Source organism: Sarcophilus harrisii, chromosome 2 (genome assembly GCF_902635505.1).
Source record: "Sarcophilus harrisii chromosome 2, mSarHar1.11, whole genome shotgun sequence".
Taxonomy (NCBI): Eukaryota; Metazoa; Chordata; class Mammalia; order Dasyuromorphia; family Dasyuridae; genus Sarcophilus; species Sarcophilus harrisii.
Genome location: NC_045427.1, coordinates 266,270,970 through 266,297,376, shown reverse-complemented (window position 1 = coordinate 266,297,376; position 26,407 = coordinate 266,270,970). Strand labels below are relative to the sequence as shown.

At 35.9% G+C, this 26,407-nt stretch overlaps 1 protein-coding gene across 4 annotated transcripts in view; it reads right to left on the bottom strand.

The window, feature by feature from the left end:
- The window catches only part of TRIM69 (tripartite motif containing 69), a 41,631-nt gene that overhangs the window by 4,350 nt on the left and 10,874 nt on the right, over positions 1-26,407 (bottom strand). For 2 of the 4 annotated variants that reach the window (XM_003756065.4, XM_031952226.1), the window contains exons 2-6: positions 18,187-18,672; positions 17,586-17,681; positions 15,384-15,617; positions 12,587-12,609; positions 12,376-12,500 (exon numbers count right to left, since the gene is read on the bottom strand). In XM_003756065.4, coding sequence (XP_003756113.1) covers positions 12,376-12,500; positions 12,587-12,609; positions 15,384-15,617; positions 17,586-17,681; positions 18,187-18,672 — 964 coding nt within the window. The remainder of the gene's footprint in view (positions 1-12,375; positions 12,501-12,586; positions 12,610-15,383; positions 15,618-17,585; positions 17,682-18,186; positions 18,673-26,407) is intronic. The other 2 variants (XM_012546493.3, XM_031952228.1) reach the window with 2 other exon arrangements.

The window sequence follows — 26,407 nt, the reverse complement described above, 5'->3', positions numbered from 1 at the left end:
TTGGGATACAGACTCAGCAGTGATACTGCCTGGATCAAAGGGTATGCACAGTTTGATAGCCTTTTGGGCATTGCTTTTCAGAATGGCTAGATCAGTTCATAACTCCACCAACCATGTATTATGTTCCAAGTTTCTCCATATCTTTTCTAATATTTATCATTTTTCTTTTCTGTCATATTAGCCAATCTGAGAAGTATGCAGTGGTCCCTCAGAATTGTTTTAATTTGCATTTCTCTAATCAATAGTGATTTAGATCATTTTTCCACATGACTATAATTTCTTCCATATGACTTTAATTTCTTCATTTGACAACTGCCCGTTTATATTCTTGGATCATTTTATCAATTGAGAAATGACTTGTAGTCTTATAAATTTGACTCAAATTCTGTATGTATTTTAAAAGTCAGGCCTTTATCAGAAACGCTAGTTGTAAAAATCGTTTCCCATCTTTCTGCTTTCTTTCTAATCTTGGTTACATTGGTTTTATGTAAAAACTTAAATTTAATCAAAATGATCCATTTTATATTTCATAGTTTCTTAGTCAAAATTCTTTTCTTCACAGATCTAACAGGTGAACCAACTATCCTTTGCTCTCCTGATTTGCTTAAGGAATCACACTTTATTTCTAAATCATGTACGTATTTTGACCATATGGTGATATGTGGTGTGAGATGTTGGTCTTTGCTAATTTCTGCAATACTATTTTCCAGTTTTCCCAATTTTTGTCAAATAATGAGTTCTTCTGATGCTGAGTGAAATGAACAGGACCAGGAGATCATTATATACTAAAACAATACTATATAATTATCAATTCTGATGGACATGACCCTCTTCAACAATGAGATGATCCAAATCAGTTCCAATAGAGCAGTAATGAATGGAATCAGCTACATCCAGCAAAAGAACTCTGGGAAATGAGTATGAACCACTTCATAAAATTCCCAATCTCTCTATTTTTGTCCGCCTGCATTTCTGATTTCCTTCACAGGTTAATTGTACACTATTTCAAAGTCCAATTCTTTTTGTACAGCAAAATACAGCAAAAAAAAAAAAAAATACATGTATGGACATGTATACATATATTGTATTTAACATATACTTTAACATATTTAACATGTATTGGAACAAAAAGTTTTGCAATTATCAATGCTGAAAAATTACCCATGCATATATCTTGTAAATAAAAAGCTATAATAATAATAAAAAACAAATAATGAGTTCTTATTCCAGAAGCTGGAGTCTTTATAGTCATGGACTATTCCTATTCCAGATCCATCACTCATAGCCATTACCATATAGTTTTGATGATTGCTGCTCTATATATATAGTTTTAGATCTGTTATATGTCCAGGCCATCATCCTTTGCACTTTTTTTTATTAATTCCCTTCATTTTCTTGACTTTCTAAATTAAATTTGTTATTTTCCTAGCTATGTAAAATAATTTTTAGTCATTTGATTAGTATGACACTGAATTATTATATTAGTTAGGCCTACCCATGAGAAACTGACATTTTCCCAGTTGTTTAGATCTGACTTTGTGTGAAAAGTTTGTTTAGATATGTTTATATAGTTCTTGAATTTGTCTTGGCAAGTAGATTCCCAGATATTTTACATTGTCTATCATTATTTTAAATAGCATTTGTTTCTACCTTTTGCTGCTAGGTTTTATTGGTTAGAAATGATGACTTGTGTAGGTTTACTTTATATCCTACTAAAGTTATTAATCATTTTATGTAATTTTAAAAGTTTCTCCAGAATTGTCTGTTGCAAAGATAGTTTTGTTTCTTCACTGCTTGTTCTAATTCTTTCAATTTCTTTTTCTTCATTTATTAGCAAAGCTAACATTTCTAATATAATATTTATGATAATGGGCATCATTGTTTCATTCCTGATAATACTGGGAAAGCTTCTAACATGTCCTCATATCAGGTATGCTTGCTGCTGGTTTTAGATAGATACTATCTATCTTTTTAACGATTTTAAGGAAAGCTCCATTTATTTCTATGCTCTCTGGTGTTATTAATAGGAATGGATGCTGTATTTTGTCAAGAGCTATGATTTCTGTTGGTTTTGTTATTACTGTACGGTCACTTGGATAAGTGCTTTTCACTTCTACATTAAAGTAGAAGTTTCCCTAATAGTTTCCCTAATATTGAACTAGCCTTGAATTCCTGGTATGAATTCCTGGCTTATAAATTGCTATAATCTCTGCTTTTGACAAAAAGTCAAAAATCTTAATAGTAAAAAATGAATAAAGTGGGAAAAAAAGGTGATCTAGAAATACCAGACCTCTAACTATTCTGTACTATCTCTAACATTTTATTTGAAATTTTGGCCATCAATGTTCTTTAGGAAAATTGCTATATAATTTTCTTTCTCTGCTTTGACTCTTCCTGATTTAGGTATCAGCACCATTTTTATGTCATAAAAGGACTGTATTCAGTGTGTATATCTTATTTCAAAAGTATTTCTTATAAAAATCATATTATAGGATTCTGATTTTTAATCCACTCTACTATCTGCTTCTGTTTTATGGGAAAGTTCATCCCAATCACATCCACTGTTATGATTTCTAAATATGTCTTTCCCTCCATGCTATTTTCTACCTGTTTATATTTCTCTCTCTCCTTTCAAACTCCCTCACCACCATTGTTTTGTTTCTGACCACCACTTTCCTCAATCTTCCCTCCCTTCTATCACATACTCCCTTTTTCTTTTCCCTTTCCTTTCCTACTTCCCCTTAGGGTTAAGATAGATTTCTTTATCCAACTGAGGGTGTTATTACTATTTCCTCTTTGAACTAAATTCAATGACAATAAGGTTCAAACAATGCTTACCCTCTCTCTTCTTTCTCTCTACTCTAATAGGTCTTTCATACTTTATGTAATATAATTTACCACCTTCTGTCTCTCCTTTTCTCTTCTCCCACCTTTTTAAAATAAATTTTTAAATTATCACATCAAAATCAACTTATACCCATACCTTCTGTCTAAATATACTTAACTGCCCTAATAAAGATGCCATTCCTAAAAAGTTACAAATATCTTTTCATGTAGAGATGTAAACAGTTCAACATTATTGAATACCATGAGTTTTTTTTTTTCCTGTTTACCTTTTTATGCTTCTCCCAAGTTTTATATTTAAAGATCAGATTTTCTGTTCAGTTCTGGTCTTTTCATTAGCAAAGTTTGAAAGTACTCTATTTCATTCTCCAATTGACAAATGGTCAAAGGATATGAACAGACAGTTTTCAGATGATGAAACTGAAACTATTACCACTCATACGAAAGAGTGCTCCAAATCACTATTAATCAGAGAAATGCAAATTAAGACAACTCTGAGATACCACTACACACCTGTCAGATTGGCTAAGATGACAGGAAAAAATAATGATGAATGTTGGAGGGGATGCGGGAAAACTGGGAAACTGATACGTTGTTGGTGGAGTTGTGAATGAATCCAACCATTCTGGAGAGCAATCTGGAATTATGCCCAAAAAGTTATCAAACTGTGCATACCCTTTGACCCAGCAGTGCTACTACTGGGCTTATATCTCAAGGAGATACTAAAGAAGGGAAAGGGACCTGTATGTGCCAAAATGTTTGTGGCAGCCCTTTTTGTGGTGGCTAGAAACTGGAAAATGAATGGATGCCATCAATTGGAGAATGGTTGGGTAAATTGTGGTATATGAATGTTATGGAATATTATTGTTCTGTAAGAAATGACCAGCAGGATGAATACAGAGAGGCTTGGAAAGACTTACATGAACTGATGCTAAGTGAAATGAGCAGAACCAGGAGATCATTATATACTTCAACAACAATACTGTATGAAGATGTAATCTGATGGAAGTGGATTTCTTTGACAAAGAGACATAATTGATCAATTGATCAATGATGGACAGAAGCAGCTACACCCAAACAAAAAACACTGGGAAATGAACGTAAACTGTTTGCATTTTTGTTTTTCTTCCCGGGTTATTTTTACCTTCTGAATCCAATTCTCCCTGTGCAACAAGAAAACTGTTTGGTTCTGCACACATACATTGGATCTAGGATATACTATGACATATTCAACATATATAGGACTGCTTGCCACCTAGGGGAGGGGGTGGAGGGTGGGAGGGAAAAATCGGAACAGAAGTGAGTGCAAGGGATAATGTTGTAAAAAAATTACCCTAGCATGGGTTCTGTCAATAAAAAGTTATAAAAAATAAAATAAAATAAAAAGAAAGTACTCTAATCTTGAAAGATTATGCTCAAATTTTCTAGATAGTTGAGTCTTGGTTGTAATCCAAGCTCTTTTGCCTTCTAGAATATTATATTCTAAGTCCTCTAATCCTTTAATGTAGAAGTTGATAAATCCTTACTGTGACTTCTTGATATTTGAATTTCTTTCTGACTGCTTGCAGTATTTTCTCTTTGATCTTCTAAGTCTGGACTTTGGCTACAATATTCCTTATAGTTTTCATTTTGGGGTCTCTCTTAGGAGGTAATTCTTTCAATGACTCAATTCCCTCTGGTTCATGGATATTGGGGAAGTTTTCCTTAATAATTTCTTGAAAAATGCTGTCCAAGCTCTTTTTTTGGTCACTGCTTTCAGATAGTCCAATTGTAGTGTCCACACTAGCTTTCTGGAAGATCTCTGGGCGGGCCTTGGTCTTAGGTGGAGAAGTGATGAAGGCAGGAGAGTCACCATGAGGATGGTCAAGGATGGAGTCTGGAGTCTCAAGTCTGTGTCTGAATCTGAGATTGAGCTTGAGTTCTCATCTCCAGTCCTCTCAGCCCTTAAATACCTTAATGTCATTACATCACTACAACACACTGAATATGTGCCAATTGTAGAACCATTATATCACCATATCACACTAAGTATATGCCAACTAGAGTGATTACATCAATTCATCATTATATCACACTAAGTATATGTAAACTAGAGAACCATTATCTCATCAGTCACACTGACACCCTGCTATAAGTGTCTGCTTCAAATAAATTTTCTCAGAGTTCCCCAATATCTGTGGTCCTCTACACCAATAATTCTTAAATTATCTCTCATAGATCTGTTTTCCAAGTCAGATATTTTTCCAGTGAAATATTTTATATTTTCTTCTATTTTTTCATTTTTTAAAATTTTGTTTGACAGATTCTTGATCTCTTCAAGAATCATAAGTTTCTACTTGCCCAATTCCAGTTTTTAAGGAATTCTTTTCTTCAGTTAACTTGTACCTCCTTATCCATTTGACCAATTTTACTTTTAAAGGAATAGTTTTCTTCAATAGATTTTCCCCTCATTTGGGCAGTTATATTTTTTTAAGAGTTGTTTTCTTCAGTGACTTTTTGTGCTTTCTTGTCTAAGTTGTTGATTCTTCTTCATAACTTTCATAACTCTTGCAAAACTGTCATTTATTTTACCAATTTTTCTTTTATCTCTTTTACTTGATTTTAAAAATCCTTTTTGAGGCCTTCCAAAATGATGCTTTGGGCTTGAATCAAATTCATTTTGCCCTTTGAGGCTTTACATGTAGACATTTTGATATTAATGTTCTCTTCTGGTTTGGGGTTTGAATCTTCTGTATGACCATAGTAACTTTCTATGCAATGGCTCGTTTTAGTTTTTTGACAATTTTTTAAAGTTGACCTCTGTTTCTGGGGTACAGAGGGCACTGTTCCAAGTTTCCTACATTGGAGGCTAGGAATCTAGTCTCTAACTTTCTGTGCTAGGATGGCCCAGCCTAACCTCTTATACCCTGGGTTCTAAGACTGGCAGTTGGACTGCTGCATTGAGACTCGAGGCCTCATGGCTAGCTTATGTGCTAGTCCTCTTCTGGTTAAAAGCTTGCCTAAACACACTTCTGTGGTGTGCTCTTTTATCCAAGTGAGACGGACCTTGTTTGAAGCCCTTCTAATTTATCTTAGGCTGGAAAATTGTTTCATTCTGCCTTTTTGTAGATTTTGTCACTCAGGGATTCTTTCAAAGGCTTGATTTAACATCTTTTCTGAGGGAAACTAGGAAGAGAAGAGCTCAGCTAACTTCCCAGCTACTTTCCACCATCTTGGCTCTCCATTGACAATGTCACTGTGCTATGGGCACAAAGTATTAGAAAATACTGAATAAATGAGCAACAACAATACTATTTATTAGAAGGATTTTAAATTTTTTAATGAAGTGGGAGGGAGGGAAATAATTTTTAAAATTAAAAATGTTTAATTTTTGAAGTTGGTACTTAAAATGTAACAATTAAAAATATATTTTGAGGGGGATATTTGGATTAGAGATAGAACTAGAGCTTTGGAGATAAGAACATAGTAAAGAAATTTTCTGGAGAAAGTGTTACTTCATTTTTAGTTCTAATTTTTGTAATACTTCAAAACTGATTAACAGTCCAACAGTTAAAGAATGGTTGAACAAAATATTATGTTATTGTAATGGAATATAGTTCTATTAAAAACTATATGGTACATATAAGTAAGCTTCTTAAGAGGCAGTGACTATTTTGCTTTTGTCTTTGTGCCCTCAATGAACTTGTATCTTTTTTTCTCCCTTTTATTGGATCCAGATTTATGATTTTGTCTTTGTAGTAATCTCTAAGTAAGGAACTTCTTTTACCAATTTTGATTGGTTGTTTCTCTGTAATGTGTAGTCTTAAGAGTTGCCTAGGGAAAGGGATATAAAGAGATGCCCTGGGTCAGTATGTGTCAAAGGCAATAATTGAGCCTAAATTTTCCTGATTTTGACACCGGCTCTCTCTATTCACTACACTGAATTACTTTGCAACTTTGATCTTATTAAATGTTTATTGATTTCTTGAATTATATAAGGAAACACGAAAAGACCCATGTGAAGTAATATAAAATGAGAGAAGTAGAAATAGAACTATATTATATTTGCATTGACTATAACCATATGTGAGTGTGGAGAAGGGGCTTGCTTACACATATCTGAATCATCTAGGATAGAGGCATTCTTGAGTCCCCAACTCCATGGAAGACGAAAGTTTTCTTTAATTGGCTGTGTAACCAGAAAGACTATTTTTAAAACCAGTCAAACTATAAGTTTTGTTCTGTCTTGAACTCTTGCCTGCTACAAGACTTCCTTTCTCTGATCCCTCATTTACTCTAGCTTCAAGAAAGGGGCCTGGAAATTTTTGTTTCTGTTAAATTTCATTTTTTAGTTTCTCAATTTTAGATGCCTGGTGATTATTATTCCAAGTGGATCTACCAAACCTGAGAGTTCAAGTCATGATGACCTTAAAGCCAGTATTTTAGTCAGGGTATTTTTGACCAACTAGCATGAAGAAAGCCCAGAAAAGCTAGGGTATCTTGGACTTAAGCTTTGAGGGGATTTAAACTTTGAATTGGCACTGTGCTTTTTAGGAACCAAGCTAAGCTATGAACCTAATTTCCTTTTTCTCTTATAGTGGGATGGAGCCAAGAGAAAGGAAGTTGTTGTTCACTTGTTTTTCAGTCATATCTAACTCTTTGTGACTTCCTTTGGCGTTTTCTTGGCAGAGACACTAGAGTGCTTTGCAGTTTCCTTCTGTAGCTCATTTTCCAGATGAGAAACTGAGGCAGATGAGGTTAAGATGACTTGTACAGGGGTTATACAGCTAAAAGAATCTGAGGCCAGATTTGAATTGAGGAAGATGAGTCTTCCTGATTCCAGACCAGGCACTATCATATTACCTAGTTGCCCTAGGGGGAGGAGGATTAAGGACCAAATGTTGAGAACATAAATTTATCTATTCCTTTGTAACCACTGTTAAGTGGTTAAAAAGAACTGGGATACAGGGGACCTATTGATTTGGGGGAATAAGAAAGAGTACTGCTAAGAGTGATATGAATAGAAAAATAAGTATAGAATATCAAAAAAGTTTTTTAAATGCACAGAAGCAAACTGAAGATATTATAGAAGGAGACAGTTAAGCAGAACAGCTTGGAACCAAAATTTAATTGTTACATGAGACCCACAGTTTCATATAAAATCCTCTTTGCTCTTTACACATGGAAAATTGGAAAGGAATTTAGGAGACATATTGTCCAATCCATATATGAAAAGAATCCTCATTATAACATAACCTGCATAAAAGACCTCCAACCCATTGCCTCTAGTGGCAGTTTTTTCCAATTTGGACCCTACTGATGTTTAGAAGTTTTTCCTGATATAAAACCTAAATATAACCTGTCCTCAGTATGACAGGCTCTAACCTCAACCCTTCAGATATTTGTTTTCAACTGTGACTCTTCTCTCATCAATAACTTCCTGCCATCTTCTCTTTTCCAGGCTAAACATTCTTAGCTCTTTCAACCCATCATCATATGATAAAAATTCAAAGCCCTTAACCATCTATCTTGGTTGCCCAGATATCCTTCAGCTAATCAGTATCTTTAAATTATGGCACCTAGAACTGAGCATAGTATCATAGATAATGTCTAACAAAAACAGGATGCAGGGGAACTATCATTTTCCAATTTCTGGAAGCTATGCTCTTCTTAATGCAACCCCAAATCACATTAAATCTTTTTGGCTATCATCTTATTGCTGATTCATATTGAATTTGCAGTCTACTAAAACTTCAAGATTTTTTTCAGAACTAGAAATATCTCCCCAAGTTTATACTTATGAAATTGATTATTTTTATGCCCAAGTACAAGACTTTATATATTTATCCCTGTCGAATGTGATCTTATTTGGGTAATCCCAATGCTTTATTCTGTCAAAATCATTAGCTCCTCCCTTTGTGTCATCCCCAAATTCGATGAGCATACAATCTATTTCTTTTTCCAAATCACTGATAGAGAGGCAAAATCAAGACAGAAGAGTGAAGTCAACACCTTGTTGAGCTCTCAATTACAAAAATTCTTCTACAAAAACTTTTTTTTAAAAAATGCAATCTAAATTCAATCAATCAAACCAAATAAGCAGGAAAACTGACAAAAATCCAGAGTGAGTCATCTTTCCAGCCCATGGAGCTTAATAATACAGAAGGAGCTTAATAATTCAGACGCTGGGTTGAGAGCTAGCTGGGAGCATGGCACAGTGGTGCATGTACAGCTTTGGGCTGTAAGGTGGCAGCAGCAGCAGCAGACAAGCTTCTGGAAGTGGAAAGTTAACTGAATACATGATTAGAAAGGGATCTCACTGGATCCCTAAACTAGTGCAGGATCAGATGCCATTTAGCTGCTATGTCATTCTTTACACACAATTCCAAAGCAGAGAGGAATAGCCATAGTCACAAGGCAGCAGGCACCCTAGCTGTGGAAGGACCAGAATACAGGCCAGGAGGGCAAAATGATCAGACCTTTCCCTGAATTACATCACTTTGAAAGCTCTGTAAACTTTAAAATGTCTACAGAGTTGTAAAAACATCAGAAGCTCATAAAAGACAGAGGCTCTAGTTACATATTCCTCACTGCTTCTCTCTCCCCAACAGGGCCCAATTTTACCAAGAAGTCCAAAGTCAAGAAATATAATGGGGAAATGAGCAAATAGAACAAAATAATAATAATAATAAAACCTGATCATAAAAAATGTTAGAAGACATTGACTTGAAAACATTTGCAAAGCCTCAAAGAAAACTTCAGATTAGACAAAAGCCCAACAAAAATTCCTAGAAGAGTTAAAGAAAAAGTTTTAAAGGAAAAAAAATTTTTTATGAGATATCAAGAAGCAATAAAATTAAAATGAATGAAAAATAGAAAAATGTGAAATATAGAGGAAAAAAAATTTTAAAGACCTAAACATCATATTTCAATAAATTAAAGGAAAATTGCCCAGATATCTTGGAACAAGAAGGCCAAATAGAAATTGGAAGAATCTACTGATCATCTCCTAAAAGAAATCCCAAAATAAAATCGCCAAATAAAAACCATAAAGGAGGGAGGGCTGAGGAAGGAGGAAGGTAGTAATCAGACCTTGCCCCTTGACCGAAATTATTTTTTCTCCCATATTAATAATAGCCAGTTATTGAGTTAGGACTATTGAATTCCTCAATTAGAAATAGGCTCTTCTAGGTTATTCAGACAGCCTTTGAAGTGAAAAGCTCATAATGACATAAAACTAAACAACTGGAAAACTCAGATCTGATCAAAAGATAAGGAAATTTTAATTAGGTGAATTGATGGATTCTAGCCAATTGGGTTTTACTCAGTTAGGTTTGGGTAAAAGTGGATTCCCTCTTTTGTTTAGATTGCCCTAGGTGAGATGATATGGATATAAATAAGTCTTTGACTAACACTGAATGATCAGTCATATCCCCCATAACTTATTAACCAAAGTTGATTTCAACTCTCAGGTGTATTCATTCACTCTTCCAAGGGCATATAAACATTGAGTGGGTTCCATAACAAATCTTTGGCATTTGAGAGTAACAAAGATTTTTTTTTTTCCTGAGGCAATTGGGATTAAGTAATTTGCGCAGGGTCACACAGCCAGAAACTGTTAAGTGTCTGAGGTCAAATTTGAACTCGAATCCTTCTAACTTCATGGCTGGTAAGTACTAAATATTTTTTATTAATTATTTTTGGGAGCACTAAAAGCTTATAGATCTACAATCTGAGCTATCCCTGAGATAGGGATACTACACAGTATCCTTAAGAAAGCAACAAAAAGACCAGTCCAGATCTTCCTTTCAAATATGCAAAGAGCTCAGCCTCTAGATTCAAATCTGATGTCAAAAAGTTTTCTGGAAAAATGAGCCAAAAAAAACTATTATGGTATTACTATATCTCTCTTTTCAACTCACTATCCCATTCTTCACAATGATTCTCCCAAACCTTTTCATCCCTCTACTCTAAAGGACTTATGATGAGAAATGCTATGCATACTCAAAGAAAGAATTGGCTGTGTCTGAATACAGATTGAAGCATACTTTTCAATTTAAACTTTATTATTTTTGAGGGTTTGGGGGGAATAACAAGGTGGAGATCTAAGTTTTCTTTCACAAAATGACTTATGAAAATGTTTTGTATAACTTCACATGTTCCTTCTCAAAGGAGAAGGGGAGGAAGGAAGGGAATCTAGAATGCAAAGTTTTAAAAACAAATGCTAATTGTTTTACATGTAACTGTAATGTTATATGTAATGTAATATCAAATTAGTGGCAACAAATTACAGTTACTATTCACAGCTACGCCTAGGGAGAGAATTTTTAACCAAATAAGGGTTAGAGGTGATTATACATGAAAAAATGTACAATTACAATTTGTGGTAGGAAAACATATCCTGATTTAGCTTCCTAGTCTGGGGGCATAAAAAGTCCCAAATTCACAAAGTCACTGCCTCTGAACTTAGTGGGTGCTCAAGACCTCCACAAGTCACTATATCTTAATGACTGAGCAGATATGCTTCCAGATGGAGTCTGGAGTGGGGAGCCACCTTCAGAAAAGCTAAATGCCACTTTATTGCATATCCTTGCTGTGTTGAAACAAAATAAAATTCTAATTTTGTTAAATGTTTAGTGCCTTGTAAGTTCCTCATTTTGCCCTATCATCAAAACCACACAAAAATGGCACTGCTTTGGAGCTGGTTGACAACATTTATAGTTGGTAGGATCAGATAGTGGGATACTACCTGAATGCTTGTTTCCAGAGTTTACTGAGCATGGATAGGGAGTCACACTGTTACCTCTGGAGCCTGAAAGTAAACTGGGCTGGTATATACAGGAACCAGATTTTAAAAAAGTACAGGGACCCCAAAGTAACCACTTCTCTCCTGATGAGGGGAAGAGAATGAAAGCCTGATTCCTGCTGAGAAAGGAGCCATGAGACTGGAGACAGGAAACAGACTTAAAGCAACAATTATACAAACATTATATATGAACTAGAGACATTTCCCAATAAATAAGTTATCCACAGATATGAATAGGCAGCTTGGAAAAGAAGAATTGCAGCTCTCAACAACTTTATGAAGGAATATTTCAAATCAGTAATAGAGAAATACAAATTAAATCACCTCAGAGGTCTATCCTCAAACCAATCAACTTTGTAAAAGACAAATTGGTAAGTGTTGGAAGGATTACAAGAAGACAAATGAACTAAATTATCATCAGTGAGGGAGTTGTGAATTGATCCAACCATTCTGAAGTACAAAAAAGTCAATGAACTATGCAGACCATTTGGCTCATCTATCCCAATAAGGCCAAAGAAAAGTTCCAAATATACATATATTAATACATACACACATATATGTATACACAAATGTGTGTGTTTATAACAGCATTTTTTGTTGTAACAAGATGTTGAAAACAGCAGGTATCTAAAAATTGGCTGAATAAATTGGAGAATGGCTGAATAAATTGTAGGAGCTTACAGAATACCCCAGGTAGATAAGAGATTAATTGCCCCCGGGAAAAAAAAGCCACATTCCCATGGTACCTGGACAGAGAATGGCTTGCATTTCTTTCCATGTCATGTACTGGATAGGGCCCTTGAACTTGCCCAGGCTCAGATCCCTGGAATTGAAGTCTCTGGGGGTTAATACTTCAATTCCTTTCTCCAAGCTGCAAGGGAACACAAATCACCTCTTCTTAGATAGTCATCAAAGACCCAGGTAAAAACAAAAAGAATACTAAAAAGTAATACTTACCTACCCAAGAAGGCTTTAATGTCCTAGGAGAGAAAAAGAGAGACAGATATCAGCTGCATTTCTGTTGGTAATATTGGCCATCACCTGAATTTGGTCATGTAAGCCTCTGTTTAAGAAATAAAAATAGCCATCCCATTCCCACTTATGCTTTTTATGACTTTCATAAACTCTTCCTGTTCCAGAAACATGTGTTATTTTCTAGTCTGACCTAGAAGTTTAACCTGTTTCATGAGAATTGCCAGCTGCTCAATGCATATGGGGAAACAATTAATTAGTTTCCCTTTGAAAGTTCCCTCAGTTAGCAATATACTCAAAGAAATAATTCAAACAGACTTTAGAAACCTTTTATTACCAGGAACTAGTCCCATCTTTCTTGACCTATCTACTACATTTGATACTGATTGACCATTCTCTTCACCTGATTATTGTCTCTGGGTTTTTAATGGTTCTCCTACCTGTTTGACATTCCTTAGTCGTCTTTGCTATTTTATCATTAACATCTAATCCCCCAATTATGGGTATTTCTGAAGGCACTGTCTTGGTCCCCTTTATTTACCTACACTCTCTCTTCTGGTGACTTCATCACCTTCCATGGGTTTATCATCACTTTGCCAATGTGTCTAGCCCCCAAGTTCCTTCTCTTTACCAATTCATTAACAACCTACTGGATGTTCCAAACAGTATGTCCTGGAGACATCTCAAAGTCAACCTTTTCAAAACAGAACTCATCATCTTCCACCAACCCTATCCCTCTTCCATATTACCTTATTTCTTTCTATCAAAGCTACTCTCATTCTTCTAGTTACCAATATTTGTAGCATTAGTATTATCCTTGACTCCTCACTCTCCCTCATTTCATGTATCCAGTGCTGCTAAATCTTAACATTTCTATCTCAACAACTCTTACATTCAAACTCTTCTCTTTGCTCACACATCCACTACTTTAGTAGTAGTGGCCTTTGTCAACTCTTAGCTTTCTATTTGTTATTCTTTCCCTCAAGAATCCCTTCACTCTAGTTCATTCTCTAACTGCTCCCTAAAATGAGCCTTTAAGCATAAATCTGACTGTGACACTTCTCTATCCAATCAAGTTCAGTGGCCCCCTATGGCCTCTAGAATAACATATAAACTGTTTAGCTTTCAAAACTTTCCATGATCTGATACCAAACTATATTTTCAGATTTTTGTAGATTATTTCTTCTCTATAGTCCAGCCAAATTAGCCTTTCCTGTGCCTGAAGTGTATTTTATTCTCACTTCAATCTCATAGAATCCCCTTTTTACATGATTCCCCAACTTTCTTGATCCCCCATTAATTTCTTTTCTCTCCTTGTGTTTATTTGTATTTTCCTCTTCATATCTATTCTGTATATATTTATTATAGGTATTTGTTGTCTTCTGGTTACAATATAAGCTACTTGACAGTTATATCTCCAACATCTTGGATTGTGCCTGGCACATAAAGTTATTTAATAAATATTTGTTGATTTATTAAATTGGTTGGTTGATGGGTAAGAGTCATTACAAGGACACTAGGCACAGGATAATCCCTCCTAGAGTTAAAAATATGACTTGTATTGACTGACAAGTTCAAAGGACATTTGTTTTTATCCATTCTCTACTTCAAGCAGTGGCGAATGAGTAGGAACTGTGAAGTTCAATTTGGTGCATCCTGATTTGTATGGGGATTAAGAACAAGTATACAAAACTTGTTTAAACAAAAATAATAATAAAAGTTATAAATCAATACATTTAACATTATTATAAATGTTAGAATTTCCCATCTTTATAACTAGGTGTTAGCAGAATACTGGCTTGGTTATAAAAGAAGTAACAGCACCTTGCTTTTCTTCTAGTAAATTATACAGCTACTGTTGTGGTTATTTTAGTGAATTGAGGGAGGCTTGATCTTTATGGAGTTGTCTAGGATTCTTTGATTTTTTTTTTTTTTACCTATAAAGTCTATCTTAAATCATTTGATATTTTCCCTTAAAAAAAGAAAAGAGCAGAAATTTTAATTAGACCTCACCTGTGACTATGTTGAGAACTAATCGGTTTCATATTTACCACTGAGATAAAACTTACCATTAAATAAATAAACGGTATAATGGTTAATTTACTAAACTACTCTTTCCCTCCCTCCCCCCCCCCCCAATTAGATGGTAGAGTAGATAGAGCTCTGGATCTGAAGTTAGGAAGACCTGAATGAAAATCTAGCCTTACACACTTACTATCTGTGTGACTCTGTTTGCCTCAGTTTCCTCATTAGTAACATGGGAATAGCACCTACCTCCCAGAATTTTTGTGAGTATTCTATGAGATAATTATAAAGCACTTAACATGATATCTCACCCATAGTTAAGTGTTAGATAATGTTGATGATGCCAAAATCACAAAAGTGTGCTCTACCTCTACTAGATCTCAACATGCCTCACATCACAAAGGCTTTTGGGGCAGCGCAACTAATATGTATTGGGGTAATCTGCCTACCATCGCTCAAGTGAGAAATAACTGTTTCCTACATATATTTATATTGATTGTTCCTGCCCCACATATTCAAACTAGTTCAATCTTCCTTATGTAAAGGAAGAATCAGGCTGTTGGATTTATTTACTATTACCATAGTACATGCTATCAAAAAACACCAGTTAGAAGCTCTCATTTCAAGAGGAACAGTACAAACATAAACACTCACAAATATATGAGCCCCAATCACCTTAGTCAGGCTTGTTTTGTTTCCCTCAATTTGGCAACCCCTTTAGGTTCTCAATTTTTGCTACTTATCTAGTGAGTCTTACGCTAAGAAAGTCGAAAGGATTATGCTGTTCCATTTGGACTTGGATGTCCACCAACATTTCCTTAGCTAGGACACATTGTTCCTGTAGCTGGTTCAGACTTCTTTCCATGTCTTCATCCAGTTTTTTCCCCATCTCCAGAAGCTCATCCAGAAGTTCCTTCTCCTTGTTGTGCAGGAACTGATGCAGCTTTAAAAACTCCAGGGAAATGTTTTGCTGCAGAAGTAGCTTGTTTTCCTGAAACCTCCATCACAGACATGGTAATTACTGAGACTAGTGTTTGGGGATGAGGCCCCTTACCCCCAACATTCAGACAACTTCCGGAACACAAAACAAAATTAGTCAAACTATTGCTTACTGCTGTGGCTATATAACCTTGGGAAATTCATTGAGACTAGACCTTAGTTTCCTCATCTGCAAAGTGAAAATATTGGACCACACAACTTCTGAGGTTTCTTTTAGCTTCTACAATCCATCTTTCAGAGCAAATGAAAGACATAGGTCTCCCTAGAAGATTAGAGACTTAAAGCTAGAAGTCACCCCAGTGACCAGGATCTAGCAGCCTCTTTCTTGTATAGGCTAGGAAACAGCCCCAAGGATGTTAAGTGACTTGTTTAAGGTCACATTTGTGTCAAGATTGTCCTGACATAAGAACCAGCATACTTTCTGCTCCATGTTGTCTCCTGCTTGGTTATGTGGGTATTACATGTGGGCAGTTTGGGGTAACGGGGAAGCTCTAGGAAGTCCTGCTATCCCCAACTCAGTGATCCTAAAAAAAATCATCCTGATTTGGAAGACAGGAATTGAAAAGTACTATCTCTTTTTCAATTGCAGAAGAGGCTAGAGATCAGAAATCATCCAGAGGTGACAATAACTGAACTGAGAGATGGTTTTAAAAATTCTTTAGTTGTTCTGTGGGTATTATTGTTGCCATCTATTGTTTCTCTTTTCTACTTATCACCATATTCCTTTTTTTCAGATGCTAAGAACTAAAGATAGACTTTCTGTCCTAAAATGTTCAGTGAAGAAAACAGTCTCTCTTGTGTATTCCCTTAAACTGTATGTTGTTGTGGAGCAAACATACTGCCAAATTCCTAACAATTAATTGTGACATCTAATTCATTATCTGGCAGCCCAACTGAAAATGAGAGGTCATAGAAGCAGGGTTGGAGAGTGTAAAACAGGAAAACTAGACTGTCTCTCTTTGGAGAAGCTTGGGAATACAAAGAGAAGAGGGAGAAGCTAGCAAGTGCAGCACTTTGTATCTCTCCTACAGCTCTTATCAATTCTACTTTATAGTCTAGTGATTTTGGCATTTGTATTAATAGTATAGTATAATATAGAATGAGCAGCTAAGTGGTACAGTGGATAACAGTGTGCAGTGTAGAGTCAGAAAGACTCCTTCCAAAGTTCAAATCTGGCTTCAAACACTTATAACTATGTGATCCTGGGCAAGTCATTTAACCCTGTTTGCCTCAGTTTCCTCATTTGTAAAATGAACTAGAGAAGGAAATGGCAAACCACTCCAGTATCTTTACTAAGAAAACCCCAAAGGGGTCATGAGTCAGACATAACTGAAATAATTGAAGAGCAACAAAAATAACACAGATGATAAGAATTCTCATAGTATCTCTAAGATTATTGTAAGAAAAATGCTGTGCAAATCATAAAGTGTCTGTGACTACATTGCAAGCTCCTTGAAGATACCACTTATTATTCATTTTTGTTTTCTTTACTTTACATGGCATCTGTTTGCTCATAGTAAGGCCCAAGTAAAATTTAGTTCATTTGCTGAAAGAACAACTACAGAGGTCTTAGATGATCTACAGCTTGAAAATTGTACCAGAGGGAAGGAAGGAATTTTTCACTCTATATAAAAGAATATTTAGAGAATATATCCAATATATCTAATAAATCCCTATATCCAAATAATCATAGCAGTAACCATATCAAGTGAAAGATCCAATTGTTTGATATTGTCCAAAAGCTATCAGGGAATCTTACTCTAATCTTAGTCTAAGAGATTCCTATACTCATACCCTAGTTTCTAATCCATCTCAATTTCCCAATCCTCTCATCTAGCCCTTAGGATGATCTAAGTGGAAGGAAGATGTACAATGCCCCAACTTTCCTACTAACATTAACACTATCCCATGGAATCTAGGATATTATGTCCAAGTCTTGTCCCATCACACAGTGCCTTACCTTATGAGCACAGATTGCCTCCTCTTGCACGCCTTTTAATCTCTGCAATTCCTTTAGGCTTGCTTCCACCTGAGTTTGTTTGGTGGTCAGCTTTCCCTGGGAGCATCAGATGGGGTTATTCTCCAACAAGTTTGAGAGAAAAGGGGGCTACAGGAGAATATCACCTTAATGCCCAATACAGTGTGTAAAATTACCAACCATAGGCCTTTCATAAAATTAGGAATAAGTGAAAAAAGCAGCAAAAGAGGGAAGATTTTTAGTGTAATAGTTCCTTACTGCATCCCTACTCCCATCCTCACAATAGGTCTTACTCCTTCCTTGAATTCTGGGGAGAGTAGCAGGAATAATGGTAATGAATAAATGCCTGCTTCTCACTAGTGGGAATATACCAGAGCCGCTACATTGGCATGAGTAGATCCAAGGAGGAGAGCTTTTATAATGGTTTGTATTTTTTGAGCACTTGGCAGTTTAGTGCTTGTTTGGATTAATTCTATAAAAGTCAGGGTCAGAGGAGGAGGGGAAGGGAATGTGTCAGGACCCACTATATAACGTGTCTGTCAGTTTTTCTCTAGGGGTGTTTCATGGTGTGGGGCTTACCTACCGTGTAGATCTGAACAGCTTCGTTTATCTGCATAAATTCTTGGGAATGTCGAATGTCCTTACACTGGAAGCAAGCCAGCTTCCCTTCTTGCTTGTTGAACAGCTTCAGGTTCTCACCATGTTCCGGGCACTGAGGCTGAGCTTGGGTCAGAGGCATATCTTTGAGTCTCAACACCAGCCTCTCTAGCACTGTGTTGGGAATAAAGTTCTTGTTCTGGCATGGTATGAGACACTCGGGACACACTGTTTTCTGATGATGCCTCCATGATTTCTCAATGCACGCTTTACAGAAGTTGTGGCTACAGGTCAGCATAACAGGCTTAGTGAACCACTCGTGGCACAGTTGGCAGTGCAGCTCCTTAGTGACATCCTCTATGTTTGCCTTGTTGTTGGGAGTGGGATAGGTGACCATCTTACCCATGTCTTTTATATTGACATTCAGTGAAGCCTTGGAAGAACTGTTGAGAGATCTGTCAGATTTCTGTTTCTGCGGGAAGGGAATAGTTGTAGTAAGGCCCTCTTTCTAAGCTCTTTGTAAGAAATGCTGAGGGCGCAACAGAAAATCTAGATTATAAGGGGCAGCTTTGTATTTCCAACCAGCTGACTCTCAGAGCTAGGAATAGGGATCTAGAAGCCAAAAATGGAAGAGCTAAATAAAGTGCCTAGCCAATCCAGCCTCTAAACACAATTAAAAAGGAAACATCATAACATATGGTTATGTTTGGTTCAACATAGACTGTCCCTGATAGCAAGAGTGTGGGAAACTCTGGTCACCACTACCATCTACTTTTGGAAGTAGAATTGAGCAAGAGTTAACGATAAACTGGACACACTTGATTCTGAAGGGGTTTCCCATGTATTGTATCCAAACCTAAAATTGTTGCAAAATTTAGGTCCTGAACCTTATCCTGTTGAAGGGAAAAGAATTGCACCATTAGTTATCATCCCTTGTTTGAATACTGAATGGGCTAAGGCCTGAGTCTTCTGAATCAAGGACCAGAAGCTTTGGTTCCATTGATATGAAAGTAAGTTCCAAAGTGTGAGTCAGGAGTAAATAAATCTACTGACAGACCAAAAGTCACAGAAATTGTGGCCGAGGGAAAAAATAACATTGTATTAATCTGTTATGCTTTTATATGATGTCCTATTAATCCATGTCTTTCTATGTGAATAAAATGTTTTGCAGGGCTGTGAATGTTGGTGACTGCTTAAATTAACTATTCCTGGTCCCAGGAGGTACAGCTGCTTTCAGCTCATAACCGTGTACAATTAAGATGAAGAGGTGCTCCTCAAGGCCAGCAATAAGATACCTACAATTGACTTCCAAATAATGCTTGTAATAGTTAACTGGACTATATCTATCAATGAGGCCATAATATGGAAAACAGTGCTCCCCCATACAAGCAGTACTTCAACGTCAATTCCCTATAAATCTGACCATGCAAACCATGGTTAACATCTCACATTACTGAAAACCCTTCCCTTTTTCATTTCCATCTGGACAACAAAACATTATTCTGATTGCTCTCCAGAATTGTTCACAATGGATTATAAATAACAGTAAACAGGAAATACTTATAAATAGAATTTCCCCAGGCCTCTTTCTAATCTGCACTAATGCTCTGGTGATATGTTATCTCTTTAGTGAGAGTACCCAAAAGTTGTGTTAATGTAACTCAAAATATGCAGAAATATATACTACATTTATTAGTTTTTCCTCTCCTTCAATCCTTTAACAGAAAGAGAGCCCCACCCTCCTTAGTGGGGCATAAACTGGTTTGGACATAGTGAGTTTGGTGGACCTTGAGATCCTGTCTAGCAAACTGTGCAGTGCTGGTGGGATATGGCTCAACCTTTGGCCATAAATGCAAGATGGCTGCCCACACCAATGCATTCTTGATTACCAAGAACAGTGCCTACAAATCTTTATTGCCTCCACACTAGCCAGTCTTTAACTTGATATTAACATGTCCTTATTGTTCAGTTGGACAAAGTGCTCCCTATAAAATATGTATAGTCCAATACAAAAAGAAAACGCACAGAGGATGTTTTTTTTTTTAATTTAATAGCCTTTAATTTACAGGATATATATACATGGGTAACTTTACAGCATTAACAATTGCCAAACCTCTTGTTCCAATTTTTCACCTCTTACCCCACCCCCCACCCCCTCCCCTAAATGGCAGGATGACCAGTAGATGTTAAATATATTAAAATATAACTTAGATACACAATAAATATACATGACCACAACATTATTTTGCTGTACAAAAAGAATCAGACTCTGAATTATTGTACAATTAGCTTGTGAAGGAAATCAAAGATGCAGGTGTGCATAAATATAGGGACTGGGAATTCAATGTAGTGGTTTTTAGTCATCTCCCAGAGTTCTTTTTCTGGGTATAGCTAGTTCAGTTCATTACTGCTCCATTAGAAATGATTTGGTTGATCTCGTTGCTGAGGATGGCCTGATCCATCAGGACTGGTCATCATCTAGTATTGTTGTTGAAGTATATAATGATCTCCTGGTCCTGCTCATTTCACTTAGCATCAGTTCGTGTAAGTCTCTCCAGGCCTTTCTGAAATCATCCTGTTGGTCATTTCTTACAGAACAGTAATATTCCATAATTTTCTATATACCACAATTTATTCAGCCATTCTCCAACTGATGGACATCCATTCAGTTTCCAGTTTCTAGCCACTACAAAAGGGCTGCCACAAACATTCGTGCACATACAGGTCCCTTTCCTTCTTTATAATCTCTTTGGGATATAATCCCAGTAGTAACACTGCTGGATCAAAGGGTATGCACAGTTTGATAACTTTTGAGCATAGTTCCAAACTACTCTCCAAAATGGTTGGATTCGTTCACAACTCCACCAACAATGAATCAATGTCCCAGTTTTCCCACATCCCCTCCAACAATCATCATTATTTTTTCCTGTCATCTTAGCCAATCTGACAGGTGTGTAGTGGTATCTTAGAGTTGTCTTAATTTGCATTTCTCTGATTAATAATGACTTGGAGCATCTTTTCATATGACTAGAAATAGTTTCAATTTCTTCATCTGAGAATTGTCTGTTCATATCCTTTGACCATTTTTCAATTGGAGAATGGCTTGATTTTTATAAATTAGAGTTAATTCTCTATATATTTTGGAAATGAGGCCTTTATCAGAACCTTTGACTGTAAAAATATTTTCCCAGTTTATTGCTTCCCTTCTAATCTTGTCTGCATTAGTTTTGTTTGTACAAAAACTTTTCAGTTTGGTATAATCGAAATTTTCTATTTTGTGATCAGTAATGATCTCTAGTTCTGCTTTGGTCATAAAACCTTCCCTTCCACAGGTCTGAGAGGTAAACTATCCTATGTTCCTCTAATTTATTAATAATTTCATTCTTTATGCCTAGGTCATGAACCCATTTTGACCTTATCTTGGTGTTAGTGCTTAAGTATGGATCAATGCCTAGTTTCTGCCATATTAGTTTCCAATTTTCCCAGCAATTTTTATCAAACAGTAAGTTCTTATCCCAAAAGCTGGGATCTTTGGGTTTGTCAAAGACTAGGTTGCTATATTTGTTGACTGTTTTATCCCTTGAACCTAATCTATTCCACTGATCAACTAATCTATTCCTTAGCCAATACCAAATAGTTTTGGTAACTGCTGCTCTATAGTATAGTTTTAGATCTGGTACAGCTAAGCCACCATCATTTGATTTTTTTTTCATTAATTCCTTGAAATTCTTGACCTTTTGTTTTTCCATATGAACTTTGTTGTTATTTTTTCTAGGTCATTAAAATAGTTTTTTGGGAGTCTGATTGGTATAGCGCTAAATAAATAGATTAGTTTAGGTAAACGCACAGAGGATGTTAACACAAGGCATATGTATGGTTATGGTGTAAGGTGTTTTAAGATCATATGCCACAGGACATTGAGTGATTGAGGAAGTAAGTGTGATAGGATTTGATGCATAAGCATGATAACACATTATGAAATCAGATCTGCTCGAGTGATGTGTACACCTTCCATCTTATTCCCTTTGTGTTTTTTTTTAAATTTTGCTCTGTCTCAAATTAATGGATGCTATGTAGATTTAAATGTTACTCATGCTTTAGTTGATTGCACAAATTTTGATTATGAACTTGTCTGCTAAATGGTCATGCAGCAGATGGAGCCCTGTCTGCGAAACCATTCCTTTAATCTCTGTGATCTTACTCTATATCCAGTATCTAATTTTTCTATTTTATATGATGTATGTCCAGTATATTTGTTTAGTGTTCAATGATCAAACCAAGTTAAATTCTGTAGGGTAAATTGCCCCCTTTGCTAGTTGTGTATAGAACGTACGTTTTCTCCACTGGCAGGGTGATGATTTCTATTTTTCCCCTGACACAGTGGATAATGTTATTGTCTTGGGTACCCAAACCATTGCCTCTACCCTATGTATATTTATATCTAGAACCTTTGATCTCTATTCTCATTTCTCATAAATTATGGCAACTGTTATGTTAATCAAAGAGTTCTTAATGAATATCAAACTCATGTAATTGCTAGAAAATTAATGGAGGCCTCTCATTTAGTAATATCTGATACTAATCATCATTGGTATGTCTTTTTGTTTAAATCTCCTTCTGCACAAAGATATTTTTTCTGCATTAGCTAACCCTTTATTAGTTTTTGCTACTGTTCTTGTCATATTTTATATATATGCAATTGTTATATGTTCCTCTGAATGAAAAATATATATACTAAATTTATCCCTAAGGTTTCAATGACCTATACTATCTATATGTAAGAACTTAAGGACAAATGAGTGGTTAATATGTATTAGATGTTCTTCCATGTCTCTGCACAGGCCCAACATGTAAACTGATATATCTTCTAGGTGACTCCTTGCCTAAAGAATATATCTGCCCCTCTAAAGAAACATATTTGAATACCAATCAGATTATATCCCGAGAATTGAGGAACAGTAAGGTGGGCTGTAAGCCAGAAAATATTGTAAATTAGGAGGTTGGCCGACCTCCCAATTGTTCCCTTCAAATGTTTTGCAGAAACTTGGCCAAGTTTCTGCAAATATTTAATATTTAAATGACCATGATACTGTACTAACTTGGGAATTTCACCCATGGTGAAAATTTTCTACCTGGAACTTTCCCATTGGGAATCTTGAGACCTGACATCCAGAATCTCCCAGCTGAGCCTCAGGAGTTGGTACTGCCCTGAATTGGTGATGTTTTCTACTACTTTTTACGTTTACATTAGTATTGTTCTAATTATATCAGTATTAGGGCTTATTAGCTATTGTTGCTGTTGCTGCGAATTCCCTAGGCATTTGCCTTTTTTATAAATCAATAAAACATCCATCATTTTCTTCTTAAGTATTTCATTATAGATATGAATCTGAACCATAAATTTTTAAAATCATAACCCTGAGCCATCCTGGCACTATGCCTTCTTCTTCTTCTTCTTCTTTTTTTTTTTTTTTTTTTTTTTAAATAATACCTGATCTGGAGTGGGATTGGTGTGGGGATCCATGATGTAGCTTTGTCCTGGGCCACCCAGGAAAACTGGCTTTTTGTGAGCAAACTCTTTTAAACAACTCAATTAATCTAAACAACCCTATTAAAACCTATTAATAACCAAGCTAGTATGTGCCTCTCTTTCTTTGATATCTCAGTATTCTCTCAGTGAGTATTCCTTCCTACATTTAGCATTAGGGTAAAACAGATCTGGTCCATTACATTTGGCGTAGTCAGAAGGATAGTTTGCCCCCTTATATCCACTCATCTAAAAAGAAGAATCTTATAAGTTTCAAGTTCAAAAAGTGGGTAACCCAAATTGCAAAACTATTTGAAAATGTGATAGCCAATACAGGGGATTATCAGTGCTTCTATGTAATTCATGTCTTCAGTTATTTTCTCCGTTAGGTACTGAAAAGGCAGGTGCCTTTGAGATGCCTTGAATTATGTTCTTAAACTGACAGATTAAAACTCTCTCCCCTGCCTTAGGAATGGGACTTTATTTACTCCAAATATTCAATACTGAAAAATTCTTGTTATGCTGTACCAATTCAGGTTAATTCCTTTGGTACAGGTCCAGTTGTGTATATACAATTTGTGTGTCCTTTTTTGTTATCACTATTGGGGGATGATACCATTGACCACCAGTTCATTTTGTTTTGGAAGTTTTTCCATTACAGGTTACATGATCTAGAACCAATCCCTTTTAGTACAAGTATAAAGTACTTGATTTTTAAATACTTTAAATTCAAGTTGAGTTTGGGGGGTTCTTTTGAACATAAGTTCAAGTTCATGAAGGGATCCTTTTCCAGAATAAGCCCATTTCAAACACATTAAAATGTGTTTATTAATATGTTTGTCTTCTTTGATTGTTTTCTTAAATATCAGGATATTTAGGAGAAAGAGCCAAGATTACAGAGATAAAGTGGAGACTCATCTGAGCTCTTCCTTAAATCCTCTTCAAACAACTCCAAATAATGATTCCAAAAAAAAGAAAATCTGGAGCAGTAGAACCCATGAAAGAATGGGGTAAAACTGAACAAAACCATCCATTCTGGAGAGCAATTTGGAACTATGCTCAAAAAGTTATTAAACTGTGCATACCCTTTGATCCAGCAGTGTTACTACTGGGCTTATATCCCAAAGAGATTATAAAGAAGGGAAAAGGACCTGTATGTGCACAAATGTTTGTGGCAACCCTCTTTGTAGTGGCTAGAAACTGGAAACTGAGTGGATGCCCATCAGTTGGAGAATGGCTGAATAAATTGTGGTATATGAATATTATGGAATATTATTGTTCTGTAAGAAATGACCAACAGGATGATTTCAGAAAGGCCTGGAGGGACTTACACGAACTGATGCTGAGTGAAATGAGCAGGACCAGGAGATCATTATATACTTCAACAACAATACTATATGATGACCAGTTCTGATGGACCTGGCCATCCTCAGCAATGAGATCAACCAAATCATTTCCAATGGAGCAGTAATGAACTGAACCAGCTATGCCCAGAAAAAGAACTCTGGGAGATGACTAAAAACCATTACATTGAATTCCCAATCCCTATATTTATGCCCACCTGCATTTTTGATTTCCTTCACAAGCTAATTGTACAATATTTCAGAGTCTGATTCTTTTTGTACAGCAAAATAACGGTTTGGTCATGTATACTTATTGTGTATCTAATTTATATTTTAATGTATTTAACATCTACTGGTTATCCTGCCATCTGGGGGAGGGGGTGGGGGGTAAGAGGTGAAAAATTGGAACAAGAGGTTTGGCAATTGTTAATGCTGTAAAGTTACCCATGCATATAACCTGTAAATAAAAGGCTATTAAATAAAAATTAAAAAAAAAAAAAGAATGGGGTAAAACAATTTTTCAGCTCAAGACAAATAAGAAGATTGGCAGAAAAGGTTTTTCATACCAGAATGAGTGTGAAACATAGTTTAGCACTTTATCCCAGTAAACCAGGAATAAGCCTTGGGGACCACTGAATCAGTCATAGCAGCACAATTTCCAGAGTTTTCAGATTACAAATAGTAAGGGTGTCAGGCAGTTGGTCAGAAGGTTATTACAGGGATTCTTTTGCTGGCACTGAGTACATGATATTTTTTACATAATGCAGATTTGGGTCATGGTCCCAAGTCTCAGTCCAAGGTACCGAGGCCCCTCTGTAGCCACCAAGCTTTCAGTTGAAAAGGAGTAGGGAAACTGGTCATAAGTCCAGAGCAGAAAAGCGTGCTTGTATTTGCTCACAGACCAGAATACAATCTAGAATACTAAATAAACTTCTTCTTAAATCATATCACCTTAGAAGAATTGAAAATTTACAGACCCTTACAACTATCACTGAAAACTACAAAAAAACTAAAACTTGGGACGGTGTCCCCTTTACCATAGGAGCACAGCCCAAATTTAACATCAAATTAAAAGGCTAGAAATAGGCTAGAAAAATGAGCAAAGAACAAAAAAAGAACATGACCATAAAAAGTTAATATGGTAACAGGGAAGATTAAACACAAACTCAGAAGAAGGCACCAAAGTCAAAACTGTTGCATCCAAAACTTTAAAGAAAAATGTGAATTGGTCTTAGGCCCAAAAAAGAATTTCTAGAAGAGATCAAAAATTTTAAAAAGCAAGTAAGAAAGGTAGACAAAAAATTGGGAAATGGAATGACCACTGAATGTAAGAAAAC